The 22706-nt window shown below is 37.8% G+C and overlaps 2 protein-coding genes across 6 annotated transcripts; one reads left to right on the top strand and one right to left on the bottom strand.

Annotated features, from left to right (window-relative positions):
* Positions 1-523: 523 nt before the first annotated feature.
* ikzf5 (IKAROS family zinc finger 5) lies at positions 524-5989 on the top strand. Of its 2 annotated transcripts, none has more exons than XM_067367234.1 (4): positions 524-866; positions 1241-1409; positions 3833-4006; positions 4091-5989. In XM_067367234.1, exons 2-4 carry the CDS (start codon positions 1277-1279, stop codon positions 5038-5040), a joined length of 1257 nt encoding a protein of 418 aa, XP_067223335.1. In that variant the 5' UTR covers positions 524-866; positions 1241-1276; the 3' UTR covers positions 5041-5989. The 2 variants fall into 2 exon arrangements, with proteins under 2 accessions (XP_067223335.1, XP_067223336.1); XM_067367235.1 differs by having other exon boundaries at positions 1227-1409.
* A 3512-nt stretch (positions 5990-9501) lies between these two features.
* LOC137006744 (deleted in malignant brain tumors 1 protein-like) lies at positions 9502-21878 on the bottom strand. Of its 4 annotated transcripts, XM_067367769.1 has the most exons (35): positions 21824-21878; positions 21666-21692; positions 21521-21553; positions 21110-21208; positions 20635-20691; positions 19420-19515; positions 19205-19252; positions 18928-19023; positions 18703-18759; positions 18430-18525; positions 18212-18262; positions 17935-18030; positions 17743-17823; positions 17542-17643; positions 17375-17413; positions 17104-17202; positions 16866-16928; positions 14857-14952; positions 14633-14689; positions 14365-14460; positions 14192-14230; positions 13953-14048; positions 13747-13788; positions 13487-13582; positions 13261-13335; positions 12828-12926; positions 12610-12663; positions 12370-12465; positions 12040-12081; positions 11796-11946; positions 11302-11513; positions 10886-11061; positions 10327-10718; positions 9933-10177; positions 9502-9661 (listed from the first exon to the last, which is right to left on the bottom strand). In XM_067367769.1, the coding sequence occupies exons 1-35, from the start codon at positions 21870-21872 to the stop codon at positions 9612-9614; spliced, it is 3303 nt and encodes a 1100-aa protein (XP_067223870.1). In that variant the 5' UTR covers positions 21873-21878; the 3' UTR covers positions 9502-9611. The 4 variants fall into 4 exon arrangements, with proteins under 4 accessions (XP_067223870.1, XP_067223871.1, XP_067223872.1 ...); XM_067367770.1 differs by lacking the exons at positions 14365-14460; positions 14633-14689; XM_067367771.1 differs by lacking the exons at positions 18928-19023; positions 19205-19252; positions 19420-19515; positions 20635-20691 and having other exon boundaries at positions 9503-9661.
* Positions 21879-22706: the final 828 nt, after the last annotated feature.

Below are 22706 nucleotides of genomic sequence, written 5' to 3'. Positions count from 1 at the left end.
TGAGAGTATCAAGTTAAATGTAATATTTTTAATCTTTTTGAAATATGATACTGATTATGTACTTAATTACATCAAGTTAAACTCCACTGTAAATACTTACATATTGGCTACAGTATGTGTGCTGTTGTTTGCCATCGAAACGATTTCCTTTCCTGGACGATATGGCGTCATTATGAACATGGCTTTTGTTATTTAAAAGATTTATAAGAAAACATGATTTGATTAGAGGACGTGAATAACTGAATACGTCTTAATTGTTTGACAATTTATCATTTTAACAAATTTAGGCTACATACAGGCTAACACTAAAGACATGGCAAATGGCAACACCAGCTCAGATCACGAAATTGAAATTATGCATAATTCACTCCTATGTTCGCATATTTTAGGATAATGTGTTAGGATACATTGCTTTTAAACGTCTGGTTTGCTCTGCAGAAGTCCTGTACACTCACAGTGACACACAGGAACTAAATGTTCATTACTCAGAACGAAGTCGGAATCATTTCAGCGGCGCACTCCTGGTTGAACTTTCACCCATTCGTTTTCTTTTGTTTTGATGTCGCAGAGCATCATTTTGGCCCACCAAACATCGGGTTTTACTCTCCGTTTACTAATGACACAGTCCTAATGGACACACGGAGTATGTTTCAAACACGTCGATCTAACGGCTGGTCAAATGTAAAGCTCGTTTAAAATCTGTTTTCAACTGAATCAGTCGTGCTAACTCGCTGACGTTAGCTGTCCAGCATCAACATGGAGCTTTATTTCCTCCCATTTTTCTAATATCTCCTTAAAGAACGGATCGACAGTCGGTACACCCAACAACTGAGTGTGGTTTTAATTCATCCGACGTCTTTGAGAAGGTAACTGTTGTTAATTGTTATATTAACGATAGCGTAATGGTTAAGAATACATAGCAACGTCAACGTTCACTCGCTATCATAGCAACGCCTGTTACCTTGTCAACTAATACAACTGATAAGTGTTTGTTACAACTGTCACAAGTTCCACTATAACTTATTAGCTTAAGATATTATGACATTTGTTTACCGACCCGTTGGCCTGTTGTTACATGTTATTGTGGAAGAATCGACTGGATTCACACATTAAAGATTGTTTATAAAGTTTAATTTTGTTGCTGTTTGAAGTAGGTGTCATGTTACATATATTAGTTTTTATTAAATTTACATATGTGCGGTCTTCCGGTTGTATTTTACTTACAGTCTGTTTGGTCTAGCTTAAGACAGCAGAGAACGACGGTGCAGATCTTTCAATGGGCGAGGAGAAGCCAGAACCCCTGGATTTTGTGAAGGACTTTCAGGAGTACCTGAGTCAGCAGACCCAACATGTCAACATGATATCTGGCTCTGTCATCGGAGTGAAAGACAGTGAGGATCTCCAAGGAGGTAATGCTTGACTAAAAATTTACAAAATGTATCAGAATGTAGTTGTGCTTTTTATGATTTAGTATTAATGCACGTTTTTTTTTTTTTTAAATATCTGCATGCATACATTTTCATCTGATGGTAACGTTACTTAACATGAATAGGGTACAAAAAAGAGCCTGAAACATTTTTTTTTCCTCGGTAAAAAGGTGATTTACTTACCTGGTGAAATTCACCAACTTTAGGAGGTCACACAAAATAATAGAAAAGTTTTTTTCTATTTACTTTACATGAGGTTTACATTTTTTTCTGTTTATTAAAATAAAAATATAAGTAAAAAAATATTTTTTTTATTTTGCACATTTTAACCTTATTTAAGCTGTCCATCAGTAGGTGCTAGTTTGAGACCAATTGTTGGTTTGTAATTATTAATACACTTTTAAAGGTATTTATTTATTTAAATTATTTATAATTTACTTATTTAATATTTAATTTAATTATCTATGTATTCTAGCCATGCTGCAGCCTGCAGGGATCCCAATGTTGTTACTTTTTTGTTGTTAATTTTGGAACAATAAATTAAAGTTACACTATGTAACATTTATTGGTTCAAAATGAACAGAATGTAAATCATTTGTCAATACATCATCAATCCTTCTTCCAAAACGTGTTTTTGTCTTACCTTGATTCACTATGGTAAGCCTATTATAAGTGTTTATATTTTAGACCGGGCTGGATTGACACGCATGTATGGAAATTGCATACATACATCACTTGCCTGTGTGTGTCTCATCATATCTGTAAATAGAGAAAAGTTGCTACGGCTACTTTGACGAATGTGTGGTGTGGGAGGCCATAGGTTAGTTGTCACAACGAGCAAGAAAGGTGGACATGGAGCACGATAAATATCGAATCACATGTTAAAAAAAAACTTAGAATTGGTCTGCTGAAAAAAAGAGAATGCAATAGTCACACAGCTTGTAATAAAACAAGAATCAACATTGGCTTGGCTTTTTGGAGATAGCGAGAACAGAGGGATTTAAAATGTTGTAAAGTGAGATGGGTTTTTATTACTCAACAGGTGAGTAAGGGATTTTATTGATCAGATAAATTGCCATATGTAGCTCTCTAACAGAGTTTATTGTAAAGCATTATCTATTGAGAAAGGTCATTTCATTATAGGTTGTTGAAGTGCTGTGCTGGAATTTATCTTCAAGGATGTACAGTGTCTGTTAATGGGTATAGCTACAGTAACGTCTTCAGCTAGTCAGCTTGAGATCCCTTCCATCTAAACTGATTATATCTCTTAAACCTTGTAGTGAATGTTTTATGAGCAGTAGGATAATCTCTTTTTAATTACGAGAAAGAACCATATTCATCCGCAGTCACGCATAGCTGAAGCACAACCAAAACAGTGTTCCTCCACAAAATGCACACAGTTTTGTTTTTGTTTAACCTCTAGAGGGCCAAAAGTTAAATAGTGTAACTTTAACTAACATGCAGTCTCAGAACTTCTCAACACTGACACCTCAAAAGATATCATGCCAAAATGTTGACAAATATGATAAATTTGTTAAAATGATATTTAAAGGTACACTATGCAACTTTTGGTCCTCTAGCATAATTTCCTGCGGTAACCATCCCTTCCAGTCTAAAATATAAATGCTTCTTATGCTTATAATGCAAATTATTTAAATTTTGAACAAAACAATTACATAGTTTACCTTTAGTTATAATAAAATAACCATAGTTATTTTATTATAAAATAGTTCAACATGTCCAACAGTTTTCACAACATGGGATTTGTACCTCTAATGCTTAAAAAAAAAAAAAAAAAGTACCATGTTTGTGGAAAGTGCCTGCTGATTCTAGTTAGGCCTGTCATGATAATCAAATTATCGATTATCGAAGTGAGAAGTGAAACGAGCTTCAGTGTTGTTACCAGGTGATGTGTTGATCTTCAGTTGAGCCGTGTGAAGTGGCACTCAAAGTTAAATTAATTTCAACACCTTGTGTAATTCTTAAATTAATCAGAATTTTTAAGCATGTTATGAATGGTTTAGGGACTCACTCCTAAAGACAGTCCCTTGCCGCCACCTACAGTTGTAACAATGTAACTGCACTGACTGACAGCCTGTGCCCAGTGCTGAAACTTCTGAAATATCAGCACTTTTGGAAAGCCTCTTGTCCAGTCAGATTCAAGAATCAGAACTAACTGTATATAAAAAATAATAATAGCACAAAGAGCTTATTTATACAGCAAAATAATAATTATAATATAGTGATAATATCGCATATTGTAGTATTGAGCAACTCAAAATCACCCCAAGGGAAATTCCTTTTCCGTGACAGCCCTAATTCTAGTGTGCTGAATGCAAAACTCTAATATAACAAGATCTTGATGTGTCCCATGTCTTAATCTGTTCTCATTTTTTTCCTTAAAGAACTTGGTCAGAATGGCCTGGAGCACCCAGCAGTGGACATATCCTTAGAAGATAGTTCAGGGATGTTAGTGGATGGCTTTGAGAGAACATATGATGGCAAACTCAAGTGCCGCTATTGCAACTACGCCACCAGAGGCACCGCACGGCTAATCGAACACATTCGCATCCACACAGGTAAGACTGAAAACTTTAGTTACACTCTTTGGTCTTTTCATCAGCTTAGCAAGTACATAAGATGTTCCCTATCTCTTCCTCCAGGTGAAAAACCCCATAGATGTCACTTGTGTCCGTTCGCCTCAGCGTACGAGCGCCACCTGGAGGCGCACATGCGCTCTCACACGGGTGAGAAGCCCTACAAATGTGAGCTCTGCTCTTTCCGCTGCAGCGACCGCAGTAACCTTTCTCATCACCGACGTCGAAGACACAAACTCCTTCCTATGAAGGGCGCACGCTCTGCTATCTCACACCGGAAAATGCTCAGTGTCCTCCAGAAAAGAGGAAACTCTCTGGGTTATGGCCGCCGGCTACTCATCAACCTCAGCCCTCCATCCATGGTATTGCAAAAGCCCAGCTCAGAGCAGCACCACTTGGGCGACTTCGGTCATGATCTCCCTCCTCACGCCCACCTCCATCAGGAGGCCTATAACAGCCTAGGAAAGGATGCGCAAGCTGGTGGAGCAATTGGAAGTGGCTCCAGGGAGGACCAGGACATGGCATTGGACAACCCGCTGAACCAGCTTTCGACTTTGGCCGGTCAGCTCGCCAGCATCCCACCTGAAGCCCAAGGTGCACCGGTATCTCCCGGAGCAGAATCTCTACCCGACGAAAAACCCACGTTCCTCGTCCAGCAGCCTGTGACGGCACCCGCTGCCGTGTCTGTCAGCGCGGCTCAAGCTTCTTCTCCCATCACTCCCGAGCCCAGACCGGCAGCACACAGTGGCTGTAGCCCAGGGGTGGGACCCTGCAGCGAGAGAACCAGCACTCCCAGCGGTACCAACAGCCAGCCAGGGACGCCCACTCCAGTACAGGACCCCCAGATGCTTCACCACTGCCCCCACTGTCACATATATTTCCCTGACAACATCCTCTACACCATCCACATGGGTTGCCATGGTTACGAGAACCCTTTTCAGTGTAACATATGTGGACACAGATGCAGAAACAGCTATGACTTTGCCTGCCACTTTGCAAGAGGTCAGCACAAATAAGGACACATGGGTATTGCTGGCCTCTTCTTTGCCCTGTTTTACACAATAATACAATTATAGTATCTGGAACATTCCAAAGACAAAATTGGTTGACTCTGCTTTGTAATTATTTTATTGGTATGTTATGATGAAGTAAGTAAGCCACATTTAAAGTGCACATTTTTTGGTCTTTGAAAAGGTAAGAAATGTGGATGCTAATGGTGTTCTCACATCAAAAACTACTATCCCAGATTATTCCAGTTTGAGATTTTGAGAATTTTCCAATTTTGCAATCATTCAGAACACAGATTTTGCCTCAACTCTTTTTTTTTTATAAGTGCCAGAGTTCAGTAATCAGTGCCTACAGTTAATTTCTGAAAGTTGTGACTTAACATTTTGTACTATTATTATTTTTACATTTCGATTTCAGTGACCTGAATGACAGTAAATGTTTTGGCTATTCTAACGCTTTAGTTTAAATGTTGTAACATGACATTGCCATATTTAATTTTTCTTTCCTCTAATTTAAAATAAAAATGATTTATTGATACCAATTATTACTTGCATTATTTAAGCTTAACTTAAATCATCAAGGTTGAGACTGAAAATGAAATAGCACAGATAAGTACCTGGCTGTTTAGCAGTGAGAAATAGTGTCCTGTAGGATTGTTGTCCAAATTGATCATTTTAGTGACCTGAGGTCTTCTTACTTAGCACCATATAGCACATGGCTGTATACACTGGTTTTGTAAAGCAGTGTAAGCACACTGTTCTCTCTCTTTCATTCTCTCACCCTCATCGCTACCACCGGTGCCATTCTGTAGATGTTATTTGTAATGTTTTTGGAAACGTCTGTGGTGCTACTATAATTCTGTCTGCATAATGAACTAAAGTATCAGATAAGTATTGAATAACATGTTTTGGTGGATTTGATGTTGAATGTCAATAAACCCGAGTTATGCGATGTGTACTGCAATGACTTTCCTGCCATTTCATTCTCAAAACCAAAAATGTTTGCCTTGCACTTTTATGTGGTCCATGTGAGGGAGCCACCTTTGCCATGTGGTGAGTTTCCTAAATATCTTCCTGCTAATAAAACTTGAAAGGTCTCTTATGTCTTAGATACACCAGAAAAGTTAAAGAAATAGAAATTCTTTAATCATAGATTAAATCTCAAATCCTGTATGAGTATAAAGAACGACAAACACCTGCTACATACAAAACTAATTATTAAAACCTACATGTCTATACAGTAAAGATGAAACCAGTTTCTAGTTCACAGTTTTGTGAATTATGACCGAGCTGAACGATCCATTACACTGTCAATAGCCACCTGTATAATTTGAGTTAATGCTTGTAAAATTAGAACACCCAAGTCCTCACTGGTTTCAATTTTCTAATGGTAGTCTTTCACTGGAAACACCCACTGTAATACTGCATCATTCCATCTAAGAACAAATCATTTGGAAGGTCAAACTCAAGCTTAAGCTCAATGTGCAAGTCAGCAGCAGGATATCAAGCTTGAGGCTTGTTAATAATTATTTAAATATGTAAATTAGTTTTCACCAATGTACATACTTGATCCATATTTGTCATGACAGTGACCTGGAGCAATGCTGCAAAATATCCAGAAAAGCAGGTTTGTATATTCAAATATGTGTTGTAAAGATGATTTCAAGATGATGTTTGTATGACTGTATGATCCATGATAAATTTGCTTTTGATGTAAGTTTTTAAACTGTTGATGAAAAAAACGTTTGACTTTCTGATGAATATCTCATCTTTTCCAAAACACATCTGTGAATTGGATTCTATCAGTTGCTAAAATGTACACTAGACAGTAGAACTTATCAGAGAGTGTTGGTTCCTTAATGTAGCATTTACCATCTGAGGATAATGGTTTTCCCGGATAAAGTTAAATATGAAATATGAATAAAATATTATTGACCAGCTGCGTCAGCAGCACACACATGCGTCATGGAGCTCACGTGTACAGCGTCGACCAATACTGAGCCGGCGTTCTGACATAGAACCTGGAAGCGCTGCACTGTGTTTACAACATAAACAGCGTAGGAGAATGACGGAAGAGAAGAAATTACTGAATAAAGTCATTATTAAGTCGCCTCGTAACATTAAAGTTGAACCACTGCAGTCACATGGACTATTTTACCAATTTCTTAACTACATTTCACACTTTGAACTGTAAATTTTTGACTTTAACAAATTTAGAAATGTGGATGCTATTTGTTAATGGTGTCCTGTCCTCATGTAACGGAGGTCAGCTTGTGCAGGCGAAGTAGGCCTGGGTTTGAACAATCCTATTTAATACTACTCTCAAGTTTATGCTACACCTGCGTCCTACATCATATGCCAAAATTTGACTCTCTCGTGATTGCACGGACGGCCATTACTGTAAGTTAGTATTTACAGTTTATGAAGTTATATTTATGGATATTTTTCTTACAAAAACGCATAGCTTTGCTTCAGAAGGCCTTTATAGCCCCCTGGAGCCATATGGATTACATTTATGATGGATGGATGCGCTTTTTTGGGCTTCAAAAAATGGCACTATTCACTCCCATAATAAAACTTGAAAGAATCAGGATTTTTTTAAATAAAATTCCGATTGTGTTTAGCTTAAAGAAGAGAGTTATACACCATGGCTTGAGGGTGAGTAAATTATGGTATAATTAAATTTTTGGGTGAACTATCCCTTTAAAGAGCACCCATATCTTGTAAATGAGACAGTATAGAGCAATACATTTAAACAGCCCATTCCACATGATGTACTCACCGTATCCTGACATGTACAGCTATTCATGTATGACATGTATAACTATTCCTTAGCTGTACAGGTGCTGGTCATATAATTAGAATATCATCAAAACGTTGATTTATTTCACCAATTCCATTCAAAAAGTGAAACTTGTATATTATATTAATTCATTACACACAGACTGATATATTTCAAATGTTTCTTTCTTTTAATTTTGATGATTATAACTGACAACTAAAGAAAATCCCAAATTCAGTATCTCAGAAAATTAGAATATTACTGAAGACCAATACAAAGAAAGGAGTTTTAGAAATCTTGGCCAACTGAAAAGTATGAACATGAAAAGTATGAGCATGTACAGCACTCAATACTTAGATGGGGCTCCTTTTGCCTGAATTACTGCAGCAATGCGGCATGGCATGGAGTCGATCAGTCTGTGGCACTGCTCAGGTGTTATGAGAGCCCAGGTTGCTCTGATAGTGGCCTTCAGCTCTTCTGCATTGTTGGGTCTGGCATATCGCATCTTCCTCTTCACAATACCCCATAGATTTTCTATGGGGTTAAGGTCAAGCGAGTTTGCTGGCCAATTAAGAACAGGAATACCATGGTCCTTAAACCAGGTACTGTGTGCAGGTGCCAAGTCCTGTTGGAAAATGAAATCTGCATCTCCATAAAGTTGGACAGCAGCAGGAAGCATTAAGTGCTCTAAAACTTCCTGGTATACGGCTGCGTTGACCTTGGACCTCAGAAAACACAGTGGACCAACACCAGCAGATGACATGGCACCCCAAACCATCACTGACTGTGGAAACTTTACGCTGGACCTCAAGCAACATGGATTGTGTGCCTCCCCTCTCTTCCTCCAGACTCTGGGACCCTGATTTCCAAAGGAAATGCAAAATTTACTTTCATCAGAGAACATAACTTTGGACCACTCAGCAGCAGTCCAGTCCTTTTTGTCTTTAGATGCTTCTGACGCTGTCTGTTGTTCAAGAGTGGCTTGACACAAGGAATGCGACAGCTGAAACCCATGTCTTGCATACGTCTGTGCGTAGTGGTTCTTGAAGCACTGACTCCAGCTGCAGTCCATTCTTTGTAAATCTCCCCCACATTTTTGAATGGGTTTTGTTTCACAATCCTCTCCAGGGTGCAGTTATCCCTATTGCTTGTACACTTTTTTTCTACCACATATTTTCCTTCCCTTCACCTCTCTATTAATGTGCTTGGACACAGAGCTCTGTGAACAGCCAGCCTCTTTTGCAATGACGTTTTGTGTTTTGCCCTCCTTGTGCAAGGTGTCATTGGTCATCTTTTGGACAACTGTCAAGTGAGCAGTCTTCCCCATGATTGTGTAGCCTACAAAACTAGACTGAGAGACCATTTAAAGGCCTTTGCAGGTGTTTTGAGTTAATTAGCTGATTAGAGCGTGGCACCAGGTATCTTCAATATTGAACCTTTTCACAAAATTCAAATTTTCTGAGATAGTGAATTTGGGATTTTCCTTAGTTGTCAGTTATAATCATCAAAATTAAAAGACATAAACATTTGAAATATATCAGTCTGTGTGTAATGAATGTATATAATATAAAAGTTTTACTTTTTGAATGGAATTAGTGAAATAAATCAACTTTTTGATGATATTCTAATTATATGACCAGCACCTGTATATTCCACTGACAGAGACAAAGAAGTGCATCTGAAGAAGGATTGCTTTAATGAATTAAAGAAAATTTTATTTAAATCAATTTGCTTAGGAAGGATAATATGATTTGATTAATGATACAGATGAGAAATAGAGATGCTGATGATGATCGAATCATTCTGCTGCCTCAATCTTCTCACGCTGTCTGAAAGCACGTCTCCCTCCTGCACAGTATAGGGATAAAGGGATAGAATAGTCTTATATACTAATTATTCAAACTTGACAGGAAATTATACCAATGTACCAGCTCAGCATTTTCCTAGCATTTAAAATATTGTATGGAAAATGTAAATCTTTTACATTTTTTTTTTTTTATTATTTTTAATAAAAGGTTTTAAGATACAGTTAAATGGATAGCTGACACTAAATGGATAGAATTGTCACTTCTGGGTGAATTATTGCTTTAAATTTGTGAAACTCAGAGAGACCTCTGACCTTTGAGTTTGATTGGCCCCAGCGTCACAGTATTGGTGTGGTAGGTGCTGTCGAGGGATCTCTTACGACGGTAGCGGCAACCTTGGCGGCAGCGAGAGTTGTAATCGTTATCGGGGCAGATGATCACTTTACACTGCAGGTACACATAGGCGTGAGTCCGGAGGAACTTGAAAGCCCGGAAACTGAACTGAGCATAATAGTGCTGACCGCTGGTGTAGGAATAATATGTGTTGTCTCTGGGACATCTGCAAAAGATAAAATAAGAGTAATTGTATTTGAAAGATAAATACATTTGGACTACAGTCAGGTTTCTCTATTATTCTACACAAATGAGTACAAGAACTATAGTACTTTACACTAGGTACCAACAGAATTCTTACTAATACTGTCTCACCCGTTACGCAGCAGGTCATACGAACGGTCTTTGAAGTCATTGGGATTTGGAGATGCTACACAGGTGTCCAGGAAGAGATCCAGGCTGTTGTCAGGCCTGTTTAGCTTGACTTGAACATACAGAAGCTGGTTCAGTTTGACTTCATATGGAGAGTCATAGATTTGTTGGTAGAAACTGCTGGAGGTGTAGAAGGCTATGCTGGCATTGAAGTGGCCCGTTCCTGTGATGTTGGCATTCATGATCTCCTTGGCCTTGTAGAATATCTGGACTATAGAGTCCGGCTCCATTCGGCAACCCACGTGTAGTAGGAACTGTGACTGACGAGTGATCTCACCCGACTGAGACTGAGACGCCCGCACATTGTTGGTGTAGGACACATAACCGTTCATCATCTAGGAGAGAGAGAGAGAGCAAGTGATGTTGTGTGGTAAATATGACCCTCAATGATGCATACATTTATGGTGTCTAACTGATCTGACAGAGAAAATTCAAGCATTAAGAGCTGACAAGAAGCTATCAAGAAATCAGAGATGCAGGATCTGACACATGTAGATCATACCTCTTTGGCAGTTCCACATGTGTCGAGAGGGAAGCTGAACACAACCTCACTACTGGTAATAGTGGGTCTGCACAGATGATCATCCACATAAAGGTCATTTCCACTGTACCCAAGTGAGTTGAGGTAAGACTGTTGAATGACAATGGCCATGTTGTCTGAGGAACAATTCACGTGACCTGCAGAGCAAAAAGTTTAATCCGCTTAAATTAATTGTGCACTTTTAAAGTATTTATTTCATTTCAGGAATTACGAATGTGATTGTTTATACTTTTTGAAAAAATTATTTTATTAAGTGAAAATGAAAACTAAATATGGCAATGAAGGGATCAAATACAAGTTACAGCAGCTGTTTAACAGAATTATTTATAAAAAAATAAAAAAAAAAGTAATTTAGACTTTACTTAACATGGCATTACCTTCATTTGCAGTCAGAGAGCTTGTGAAAAGGGCCTTAAAACCATGGCTGACGCCAGAGTAGTCACTCCTGAAGACGACAGTCAAGTATCGTGAAGAAGAGTGCAACACCTGGTTGGTGGTGTCATTGAAGCAGATCTTTCCCAGCAGTGGATAACCAGTGGAGGAGCCGTCATATACAGAGATGTAGTCACAGTTACAGCAGCGCTCCAGTCTGAAAGAATCAGAAATAGACAAAATTTTTCATCAACCAAAAAAGTACTGTATTCTTGGATGTCATTTATGATTGAGAACTGTCAAAACATTTGTGAATAAAAGAGCAAAATATTTTAATCTGACTTTTTAACCTCACTAGAATGGAAGGAGTCATTTGGAATTGGTTCTACCTGCAGGTTGTCAGTGGAACCAATCCCAAAAGGCTCTTTCCATTCTAGTGAGGATGGATGGATGGATAACAAACATGATTCCACCAGCACTGAACCTGTCTCTCACTTACTGCACATCAACAAATGACAGGAAGATCCTCTGTCCTTGCTGAGCAGAGAGATACCACACACAGTAGGCATTATCATGGTAATAGTTTGGGTAGTTTGGACTGGAAAACAGTCCAGAGCCATACAGGTGTCCTCCACACTGAGGGTGAGATTCTGGCAATCATGAAGAAACAAAAAATATGTACAGTTACTAACAAGTTTGTAATTACAAACAAGTTTAATTACAAAAACTAGCGACATTAGTACCTGTTGTTGAGTCTCTCCATGTTGTGTCTGATGGGCAATACCCTGATTAAAGGAGACAAGATAAAACTGGATGAGTATGAACCAGAAGTATTCAAGAAGTGGTTTACACTAAAATGAAGCTCCTGGTCACAGAATGCTTTCAATGAATGGAAAAAAGCAGAGTGAAGATTCTTCAAAACATCATTTGTTTAACAAGCTGTGAATCATTTTTTCATTTATCTTATTGGTATAAATGCCATATTCTTACACATTAGTGTTATTCAGCAATAGATGCTTCATCTCCAGGTCAAGTTTGAACTTAGACCTCTTGTCTGTTTTTGAGGAACTTACAGTGAAAGTCAGGGCAACAGTTGCCATAGTACTGACAGTCATGGGTGCATGAGCAGCTGCTGAAGTTGTATCCACAGTTATATATGCAGGAAGGAGCTAGAAAGAGAAACATATTTTACTCAATGTATGATTAATGTATATATTATTGGGTCACATCAGAAGTGCAAAGCTGGACTAATAACTGGATAAAGCTAGTTTAATCTCAGTGTGCACTTAAATTCAACTGAATGGCCGCAGAACCTGTTGTATCAATCCAGTATGTTGTTGCTGTTGTTGTTGTTTCTGAGCAGTAGCCTGTGAAAAGAGAAGAAAAGTAATTCTACATTGCCTCTTTTGATTTAGCAAAATCCATTTCATCATAAGAAATACAATGAATCATGTGATGACTGCAGGAATGATTTGTGTTATTATTTGTAGTATTTCATTTTAAATGGTCAGCCTGATCAAGAGGAACTCACTGTCATAGTCAGGGCAGCAGTTGCCATAATGTTGACAGAGGTCGTCACATCCACAGAGGGGAAGCCTTTGGCCACAGTTATTCTCGCAAGAGTTTTCATCTATTGTCGAATATATAAATATGTTTTTGAGAAATTATTGCACTTACATGAATTGTTGTACATTTCAGATGACCATTAATTGTCATTATAATGTCAGGTTAGAACTGAGCTAGTAAAGAAAGGAATTTTCAATATGTGTGTGATGTACACATTATTGGGTAACTTTACTGATAGACCTTATCCGCCAGAGAAACAAGCGCACAGCTATTTTTAGAATTTTGTGTTTGAACTTCCATTTTTGTAGTAGCCTTATATATTTCTATGGCATCGCTGTTGAAGAGTTATTAGCTGGTGAGGTGGATGTACTTATTTTAGAGTTGAGTTAGCATGTTACCTGCTGTAACTTGCGTGTGAGTTGACTTTGTTGTTGTTGTTGTTGTTGTTGGTGTTGTTGTTCTTAAGCAGACGTCTATATAAAGAGAAGAAATACGACTGAAAAGGGAAAAAAATTAACACCACAAGCAAAATGATGCAGCAAAATCCATCTAATGACAAGAAATACAATGAACCATGTGTTCACTACAGGAAAATATTTGTGTTACTAATCTGAAGGAACTCACTTTCGTAGTCATGGCAACAGTCGCCAAAAACAAGACAGGCCCTGGAGCATGAACAATGGACAAGGTGGTACCCACAGTTATACATGCAGGAGGGAGCTAGTAGAGAGAGGAACAGATTTGAACCATTATGTCGTTAAAATGTGTGCAATGTCACTTCAGTGACACTGTATACATTTAGAAAGAAAAGTTACAAATGTTGCTGTACATTAAACTGATCCATTTAATGTCATTAGTGTCATTTAAATTCAACTGAATTGCACCTGTTGGATCATCTGGCGGGTGAATTGTTGCTATGCAGAAGCCTGCGTAAAGAAAAGAGACAAAACTCAAGGGGGAAGAACAGTGATGCACAATTCTGATTTGATTCAGCAAAATCCAATTCACCACAGGAAATGTAATGGCCCATGTGGTGACCACTGGAAAGTTGTTTATTTGATTTTTAAGTCACTGATCTAGAAGAACTCACTTTCATAGTCAGAGCAACATACGCCAACATACTGACAGTCATGGCTGCATGAGCAGCTGCCGAGGTCATATCCACAGGAATACCTGCAGGAGGGAGCTAGTAGAGAGCCGAACTGACATTAAGCCATTAATACATGTATGATTATTAATATGTGTGCGATATGTGGGGACTTCAGCCGCCTTCTACACACTAGGGAAAGGTTTGAATTTGACAGACAAATAAGAGAGTCATAGATGTACCTGTTGTAGTTGGCCATTCAGTTGTTATAAAGCAGTAATCTGTATAAAGGGAAAAGATATGAAAATCAATTTAATATTGGAAATACAATGCATTATCATATTTTCAAACTGTATGCTCAATACAAGAGAGATTTGTGTATAGTATTTGAAGTGTCTGATTGAGATGAACTCACTGTCGTAGTCAGGGCAACAGTTGCCATAGTTATGACAGTCGTGGGTGCATGAGCAGCTGCCGAAGTTGTATCCACAGTTATACATGCAGGAAGGAGCTAGAGAGAGAAACAGATTTTAGACAGTGATTTCAATGTATGATTAATGTGCGCACACTTCATTGATTAGTGTACATATTCAGTCAGAAGTTCAAAGCTGGCCTAATTACTGCCTTTACAATGCTAGTTTAATCTCAGTGTGCACTTAAATTCAACTGAATGGCAGCAGAACCTGTTGTATCAATCCAGTATGTTGTTGCTGTTGTTGTTGTTGTTTCTGAGCAGTAGCCTATGAAAAGAGAAGAGATAAAAGTGAAGTAGGAAGAAAAGTAAATGCAAAAGTTTTCTTTGATTCAGCAAAAGCCATTTCATTAAAGGTAATAATGACACATGTGATCACTACAGGAAAGATTTGTGTTTCATCTTGAAGTATCTGTCTGATTTATAGGAACTCACTGTCGTAGTCAGGGCAACAGTTGCCATAGTTATGACAGTCGTAGGCACATGAGCAGCTGCCGAAGTTGTGTCCACAGTTCCACATGCAGGAAGGAGCTAGAGAGAGGAACAGACTTTAGACAGTGTGTCAATGTATGATTAATGTACAAACCTGATTCCAAAAAAGTTGGGACACTGTACAAATTGTGAATAAAAAGGAATGCAATAATTTACAAATCTCATAAACTTATATTTTATTCACAATAGAATATAGATAACATATCAAATGTTGAAAGTGAGACATTTTGAAATGTAATGCCAAATATTGGCTCATTTTGGATTTCATGAGAGCTACACATTCCAAAAAAGTTGGGACAAGTAGCAATAAGAGGCCGGAAAAGTTAAATGTACATATAAGGAACAGCTGGAGGACCAATTTGCAACTTATTAGGTCAATTGGCAACATGATTGGGTATAAAAAGAACCTCTCAGAGTAGCAGTGTCTCTCAGAAGTCAAGATGGGCACCAATTCCCCCAGTGGTGCAGTGAAAAATAGTGGCGCAATATCAGAAAGGAGTTTCTCAGAGAAAAATTGCAAAGAGTTTGAGGTTAAACTTGAGCAAAACAGAAAAAAATGGCTAGCAGCACACTGAATCCAAAAAAAGACTGAAGTCTAGAAGAATACAAATTGTATTATATGAATTGCATGGTGCAATAAAGTGCAAAGTACAAGTGAATTGAAAACAGATGAGCAGACGTTTCAGCAGATTGCTATCCTCAGTGCTCAAAATTTAACAAACAATCACCCTCTTTCTAGAAAGACAAGCAATTCAGAGCCATCAGCTTAATCCAATTATCACAATCATCAATTAGCACAGCAAGAGAGTCTGAAAAGCAATGAACATAGCACAAACTACATGAAATATACATTCAAAGCTATGAAAACAATAAGTATAAAAAATTATAATAAATACAAGAAACAAAAACAAGTTTGAAGTTATCATCATCTACAGTGCATAATATCATCCAAAGATTCAGAGAATCTGGAACAATCTCTGTGTAAGGGTCAAGGCCGGAAAACCATACTGGATGCCCATGATCTTCGGGCCCTTAGACAGCCCTGCATCACATACAGGAATGCTACTGTAATGGAAATCACAACATGGGCTCAGGAATATTTCCAGAATATGTTGTCAGTGAACACAATCCACCGTGCCATTCGCCGTTGTCAGCTAAAACTCTATAGGTCAAAAAAGAAGCCATATCTAAACATGATCCAGAAGCGCAGGCGTTTCTCTGGGCCAAGACTCATTTAAGATGGACTGTGGCAAAGTGGAAAACTATTCTGTGGTCAGACGAATCAAAATCTGAAGTTCTTTTTGGAAAACTGGGACGCCATGTCATCTGGACTAAAGAGTACAAGGACAACCCAAGTTGTTATCAGCGCTCAGTTCAGAAGCCTGCATCTCTGATGGTATGGGGTTGCATGAGTGCGTGTGGCATGGGCAGCTTACACATCTGGAAAGGCACCATCAATGCTGAAAGGTATATCCAAGTTCTAGAACAACATATGCTCCCATCCAGACGTCGTCTCTTTCAGGGAAGACTTTGCATTTTCCAACATGACAACGCCAGACCACATACTGCATCAATTACAACATCATGGCTGCATAGAAGAAGGATCCCGGTACTGAAATGGCCAGCCTGCAGTCCAGATCTTTCACCCATAGAAAACATTTGGCGCATCATAAAGAGGAAGATGTGACAAAGAAGACCCAAGACAGTTGAGCAGCTAGAAGCCTGTATTAGACAAGAATGGGACAACATTCCTATTCCTAAACCTGAGCAACTTGTCTCCTCAGTCCCCAGATGTCCCAACTTTTTTGGAATCGGGTTTGTACACATTATTGGGTCACTTCATTGATTAGTGTACATATTTAGTTAGAAGAGCAAAGCTGGACTAATTACCGCCTTTACAAAGCTAGTTTAATCTCAGTGTGCACTTAAATTCAACTGAATGGCAGCAGAACCTGTTGTATCAATCCAGTAGGTTGTTGTTGTTTCTGTTGTCGTTGTTGTTTCTGAGCAGTAGCCTGTGAAAAGAGGAGACAAAAATGAAGTAGGACGAAAAGTAAATGCAAAGAGTTTCCTTTGATTCAGCAAAAGCCATTTCATCACAGGTAATAATGACCCATGTGATCAGTACAGGAAAGATTTATGTTTACAGTATTCCAACTTGAAGTATCTGTCTGATCGAGAGGAACTCACTGTCGTAGTCAGGGCAACAGTTGCCATAGTACTGACAGTTGTGAGTGCATGAGCAGCTGCCGAGGTCATATCCACAGTTCCACATGCAGGAGGGGAAACCTAGCAGAGAGAGAAACAGATATTATCCATGAAGCCATTAATACATGTATGACTACAAGAGTCGTTAATATGTGTGTGATATGTGACTACAGGGACATCAGCCTCTCTCTACAAACAAGACACCAGGGAAAGGTTTGAATCCGACAGACAAATAATAGAGTCATAGATGTACCTGTTGTAGTTGGCCATTTAGTTGTTATAAGGCAGTAGTCTGTATGAAGGGAATTTAATCAATTTAATATCTGGAAATGCAATGTATTATCATATTTTCAAACTGTATGCTCATTACAAGAGAGATTTGAGTATAGTATTTGAAGTGTCTGATCGAGAGGAACTCACTGTCGTAGTCCGGGCAACAGTCGTTAAAATGTTGACAGCGGTCGTCACATCCACAGATTGAAACAAATTCACCACAATTATTCTCGCAGGAGCCTTCGTCTGCTGTTGTATGTATACATTTTGAAGGGAAATGTTTTAGAAATTACTGCACTCACATAGGCTGTTGAACATTCAGTTAGTTCAACTATCTGACAACAGTACCTATTATAAACTCAGTTGTTGTTTCTTGTGTTGCTGTTGCTGTTGTTTCTTGTGTTGTTGTTGTTGTCATGAAACAGTAGCCTTTGTAAAGGGAAAAGATAAGTAAAGTTAAAGCCAGACAGAAAAGTTAGTTTTGTTTTTGTAATACATTTTTTTTCCTTAAAAGTATCTGTCTGATCAAGAGGAACTCACTGTCGTAGTCAGGGCAACAGTTGCCATAGTACTGACAGTCGTGGGTGCATGAGCAGCTGCCGAAGTTGTATCCACAGTTCCACATGCAGGAAGGAGCTAGAGAGAGAAACAGATTTTAGACAGTGATTTCAATGTATGATTAATGTGCACATTATTGAGTCACTTCATTGATTAGTGTACATATTCAGTCAGAAGTTCAAAGCTGGACTAATTACTGCCTTTACAATGCTAGTTTAATCTCAGTGTGCACTTAAATTCAACTGAATGGCAGCAGAACCTGTTGTATCAATCCAGTATGTTGTTGTTGTTGTTGTTTCTGAGCAGTAGCCTGTGAAAAGAGAAGAGATAAAAGTGAAGTAGGAAGAAAATTAAATGCAAAAGTTTTCTTTGATTCAGCAAAAGCCATTTCATTAAAGGTAATAATGACACATGTGATCACTACAGGAAAGATTTGTGTTTCATCTTGAAGTGTCTCTCTGATTGAGAGGAACTCACTGTCGTAGTCAGGGCAACAGTTTATATAGTTATGACAGTCGTAGGCGCATGAGCAGCTGCCGAAGTTGTGTCCACAGTTCCACATGCAGGAAGGAGCTAGAGAGAGGAACAGATTTTAGACAGTGATGTCAATGTATGATTAATGTACACATTATTGAGTCACTTCATTGATTAATGTACATATTTAGTTAGAAGAGCAAAGCTGGACTAATTACTGGATAAAGCTAGTTTAATCTCAGTGTGCACTTAAATTCAACTGAATGGCCGCAGAACCTGTTGTATCAATCCAGTATGTTGTTGCTGTTGTTGTTGTTGTTTCTGAGCAGTAGCCTATGAAAAGAGAAGAGATAAAAATGAAGTAGGAAGAAAAGTAAATGCAAAAGTTTTCTTTGATTCAGCAAAAGCCATTTCATTAAAGGTAATAATGACACATGTGATCACTACAGGAAAGATTTGTGTTTACAGTATTTCATGTCTGTCTGATCAAGAGGAACTCACTGTCGTAGTCAGGGCAACAGTTGCCATAGTACTGACAGTCGTGGGTGCATGAGCAGCTGCCGAAGTTGTATCCACAGTTATACATGCAGGAAGGAGCTAGAGAGAGGAACAGATTTTAGACAGTGATTTCAATGTATGATTAATGTACACATTATTGGGTCACTTCATTGATTAGTGTACATATTCAGTTAGAAGTTCAAAGCTGGACTAATTACTGCCTTTACAAAGCTAGTTTAATCTCAGTGTGCACTTAAATTCAACTGAATGGCAGCAGAACCTGTTGTATCAATCCAGTATGTTGTTGCTGTTGTTTCTGAGCAGTAGCCTGTGAAAAGAGGGGAGATAAAAATGAAGTAGGAAGAAAAGTAAATGCAAAAGTTTTCTTTGATTCAGCAAAAGCCATTCCATTAAAGGTAATAATGACACATGTGATCACTACAGGAAAGATTTGTGTCTCATCTTGAAGTGTCTCTCTGATTGAGATGAACTCACTGTCATAGTCAGGGCAACAGTTGCCATAGTACTGACAGTCGTGGGTGCATGAGCAGCTGCCGAAGTTGTATCCACAGTTCCACATGCAGGAAGGAGCTAGAGAGAGGAACAGACTTTAGACAGTGTGTCAATGTATGATTAATGTACACATTATTGAGTCACTTCATTGATTAATGTACATATTCAGTTAGAGGAGCAAAGCTGGACTAATTACTGGATAAAAGGTGCCCTAGAACTTTTTAAGAAAAGATGTAATAAGGTGTCCCCTGAATGTGTCTATGAAGTTTCAGCTCAAAATACCCAATAGATTTTTTTTTTTTATTCATTTTTTAACTGCCTATTTTGGGGCATCATTATAAATGAACCGATTCAGGGCTACTGGCCCTTTAATTCTCGTGCTCCACGCCCACGGAGCTCGCGCTTGTCTTGAACAGTGCATAAACAAAGTTTACACAGCTAATATAACCCTCAAATGGATCTTTACAAAATGTTCGTCATGCATACTGCATGCATGCGTCGGATGTGAGTATTGTATACTGTTATATCGTTTACATTTGATTCTGAATGAATTTGAGGCTGTGCTCCGTGGCTAACGGCTAATGTTACACTGTTGGAGAGATTTATAAAGAATGAAGTTGTTTATGAATTATACAGACTGCAAGTGTTTAAAAATGAAAATAGCGACGGCTCTTGTCTCCGTGAATACAGTAAGAAACGATGGTAATTTTAACCACATTTAACAGCACATTAGCAACATGCTAACGAAACATTTAGAAAGAGATATCATTAAAAATATCATGTTATCATGGATCATGTCAGTTATTATTGCTCCATCTGCCATTTTTCACTATTGTTCTTGCTTGCTTAACTAGTCTGTTGATTCACCTGTGCAGATCCATACGTTACTGGCTGCCCTTGTGTAATGCCTTTCATAATGTTGGGAACATGAGCTGGCATATGCAAATATTGGGGGCGTACACCCCGACTGTTACGTAACAGTTGGTGTTATGTTGAGATTCGCCTGTTCTTCTGAGTTCTTTTAAACAAATGAGATTTATATAAGAAGGAGGAAACAATGGGGTTTGAGACTCACTGTATGTCATTTCCATGTACTGAACTCTTGTTATTTAACTATGCCAAGATAAATTCAATTGTTCATTCGAGGGCACCTTTAATCTCAGTGTGCACTTAAATTCAACTGAATGGCCGCAGAACCTGTTGTATCAATCCAGTATGTTGTTGCTGTTGTTGTTGTTGTTTCTGAGCAGTAGCCTGTGAAAAGAGAAGAGATAAAGTGAAGTAGGAAGAAAAGTAAATGCAAAAGTTTCCTTTGATTCAGCAAAAACCATTTCATCAATGGTAATGATGACACATTTGATCACTACAGGAAAGATTTGTGTTTACAGTATTTCATGTCTGTCTGATCAAGAGGAATTTTATACCTCTCGTATTTCATCAAAAATATCTTAATTTGAGTTTCGAAGATGCACGAAGGTCTTACGGGAGTGGAATGACATGAGGGTGAGTAATTCATGACAGAATTTTCATTTTTTGGGCGAACTAACCCTTTTAAGTTGCATATATGAAAATTAGAAAATAATTTTAAATTCTGGAAAGTACTCATATGCTCAATACAAGAGGAATTTGTGAATAGTGATTGATCTAAAGTGTCTGATCAGGAGGAACTCACTGTAATAGTCATAACAGCAGTTTCTATTGTCCTGACAGGAATCATCACATGAACAAGTGCCAAGGGAGCGTCCACAGTTATGCCTGCATGAATTGGAATCTAACAAACAGAGAAGTAGATTTTAGCCATTATTATGAGTACAGTGGGATTTGTAATGATTCAAACAATTCCTTCTCTGGTTTCTGCTTTCTTAACTGTTTTAGTAACTATTCTTTAGTATTTGGAAAATATTTGGAAAACAAGCAAGTTGCAAAAGGTCTGTTTACACAGGCTTTTAATGACTTTAAAGATAAAATACCATTGATAATATTCATGTGTATCTTTAAACATTGTCATATGAACTAGTCAGTAACCTTAACAACTTAATGCAGACTCACTCCTGACAAAAACTATAGATATGCAGACAGATACCTGAAGAAACCTCAGAGGTATACAGCCAGTCACCTATAAAAACAAAATAAATATATAATGTAAATTGATGTTTCAACACTGTATAAAAATATGCATAAAACAACCATGTTATTCACTATATAATGTATAATGTTTATCGATTTACCTGTTGTCCATGACCCAACAGTATTTGCTGTAATATGACATGTAGACATTTAATGTAATGCTTGTCTTTCTATACAGTATAAGCAAAACAAATGATGTTCAAGCAGGCAGATGATTTAGAAATATTTTACAATTTTCTCTAGGGAATGATAATCTTACCTTGATAGGCAGTTAGAAGCAGACAGAGAAAGAAATTCAGAGCTTCCATCTTTCTCTTCTGATCAAGTTTGTCTTTAACTGTCCAATCATCACTTATATAGTCAAAAAGTTTCCTTATAACAGGATTTCTTTATTATCAATATCCTGGAGCCTGTGCTGGGATAAAATCTATATAGCAGCATAATCATGGAAAAGACGCAGCTGAGTATTATGTAACTTTCATTATTACTCTTGACTCTGTGTGATTTTTTCATAGATACTGTGTTGACACAAAGTTTAGGATTACGGAGTGATCAACTTATTGAAGTTATATTGTACACATATCTACTTTCTACTATCTACTTTCTGATATTGTACACATATCTATCTATACTACCAAAGTTGTCACCATTACATTACAAAAAATATGTACAGATTTACAAAAATGAAACAACTAAGAGCAAGTGATACAAGAGACATGAAAGTAGCACCAGTTTCAGTTACCCAAATAAACTGTCTGACATGCTAACGACAGAGAATATTAAGAAATATTAGACTGCTTCATGTCTCTCCAAACTAAAATAAAAATGATAAAATGATAAAAATGTGTATTCACTCTCCCATTCTTAGAAGTTCTCGCTAACACTTTACAATAAGATTCATTAGTTAAACATTAGTTAATGTTAGTTTTTGTTCATGTTGGTTCACAGTGCATTAACTAATGTTAACAAGATTTTAATAATGTTTTACTAAATGTTGAAATTAACACTAATAAATATGAATAAATGCTGTTTACGTGCAGTTCATTATTCATTACTACTGTAGTTAACTAATGAACCTCATTGTAAAGTGCTACCAAGTTCTCTAATGTAAATGCCAAAAGGGAACATTATTTCAGAATAAG

This window comes from Chanodichthys erythropterus, chromosome 18 (genome assembly GCF_024489055.1).
Source record: "Chanodichthys erythropterus isolate Z2021 chromosome 18, ASM2448905v1, whole genome shotgun sequence".
Lineage (NCBI taxonomy): Eukaryota > Metazoa > Chordata > Actinopteri > Cypriniformes > Xenocyprididae > Chanodichthys > Chanodichthys erythropterus.
This window is presented reverse-complemented; position numbering and strand designations above follow the sequence as displayed.

Excerpts from the sequence above, each read along its gene's own strand:
- ikzf5 (XM_067367234.1), top strand. The coding sequence starts at position 1,277 with ATGGGCGAGGAGAAGCCAGAACCCCTGGATTTTGTGAAGGACTTTCAG. Across the intron at positions 1,410-3,832 it reads CAGTGAGGATCTCCAAGGAG|AACTTGGTCAGAATGGCCTG; the intron begins GTAATGCTTGAC and ends TTTTCCTTAAAG. Across the intron at positions 4,007-4,090 it reads ACACATTCGCATCCACACAG|GTGAAAAACCCCATAGATGT; the intron begins GTAAGACTGAAA and ends CTCTTCCTCCAG.
- LOC137006744 (XM_067367769.1), bottom strand. The coding sequence starts at position 21,872 with ATGGAAGCTCTGAATTTCTTTCTCTGTCTGCTTCTAACTGCCTATCAA. Across the intron at positions 19,516-20,634 it reads ATACTGGATTGATACAACAG|CTCCTTCCTGCATGTGGAAC; the intron begins GTTCTGCGGCCA and ends TCCTCTCTCTAG. Across the intron at positions 16,929-17,103 it reads CTGTTGCCCTGACTACGACA|GCTACTGCTCAGAAACAACA; the intron begins GTGAGTTCCTCT and ends CTCTTTTCACAG.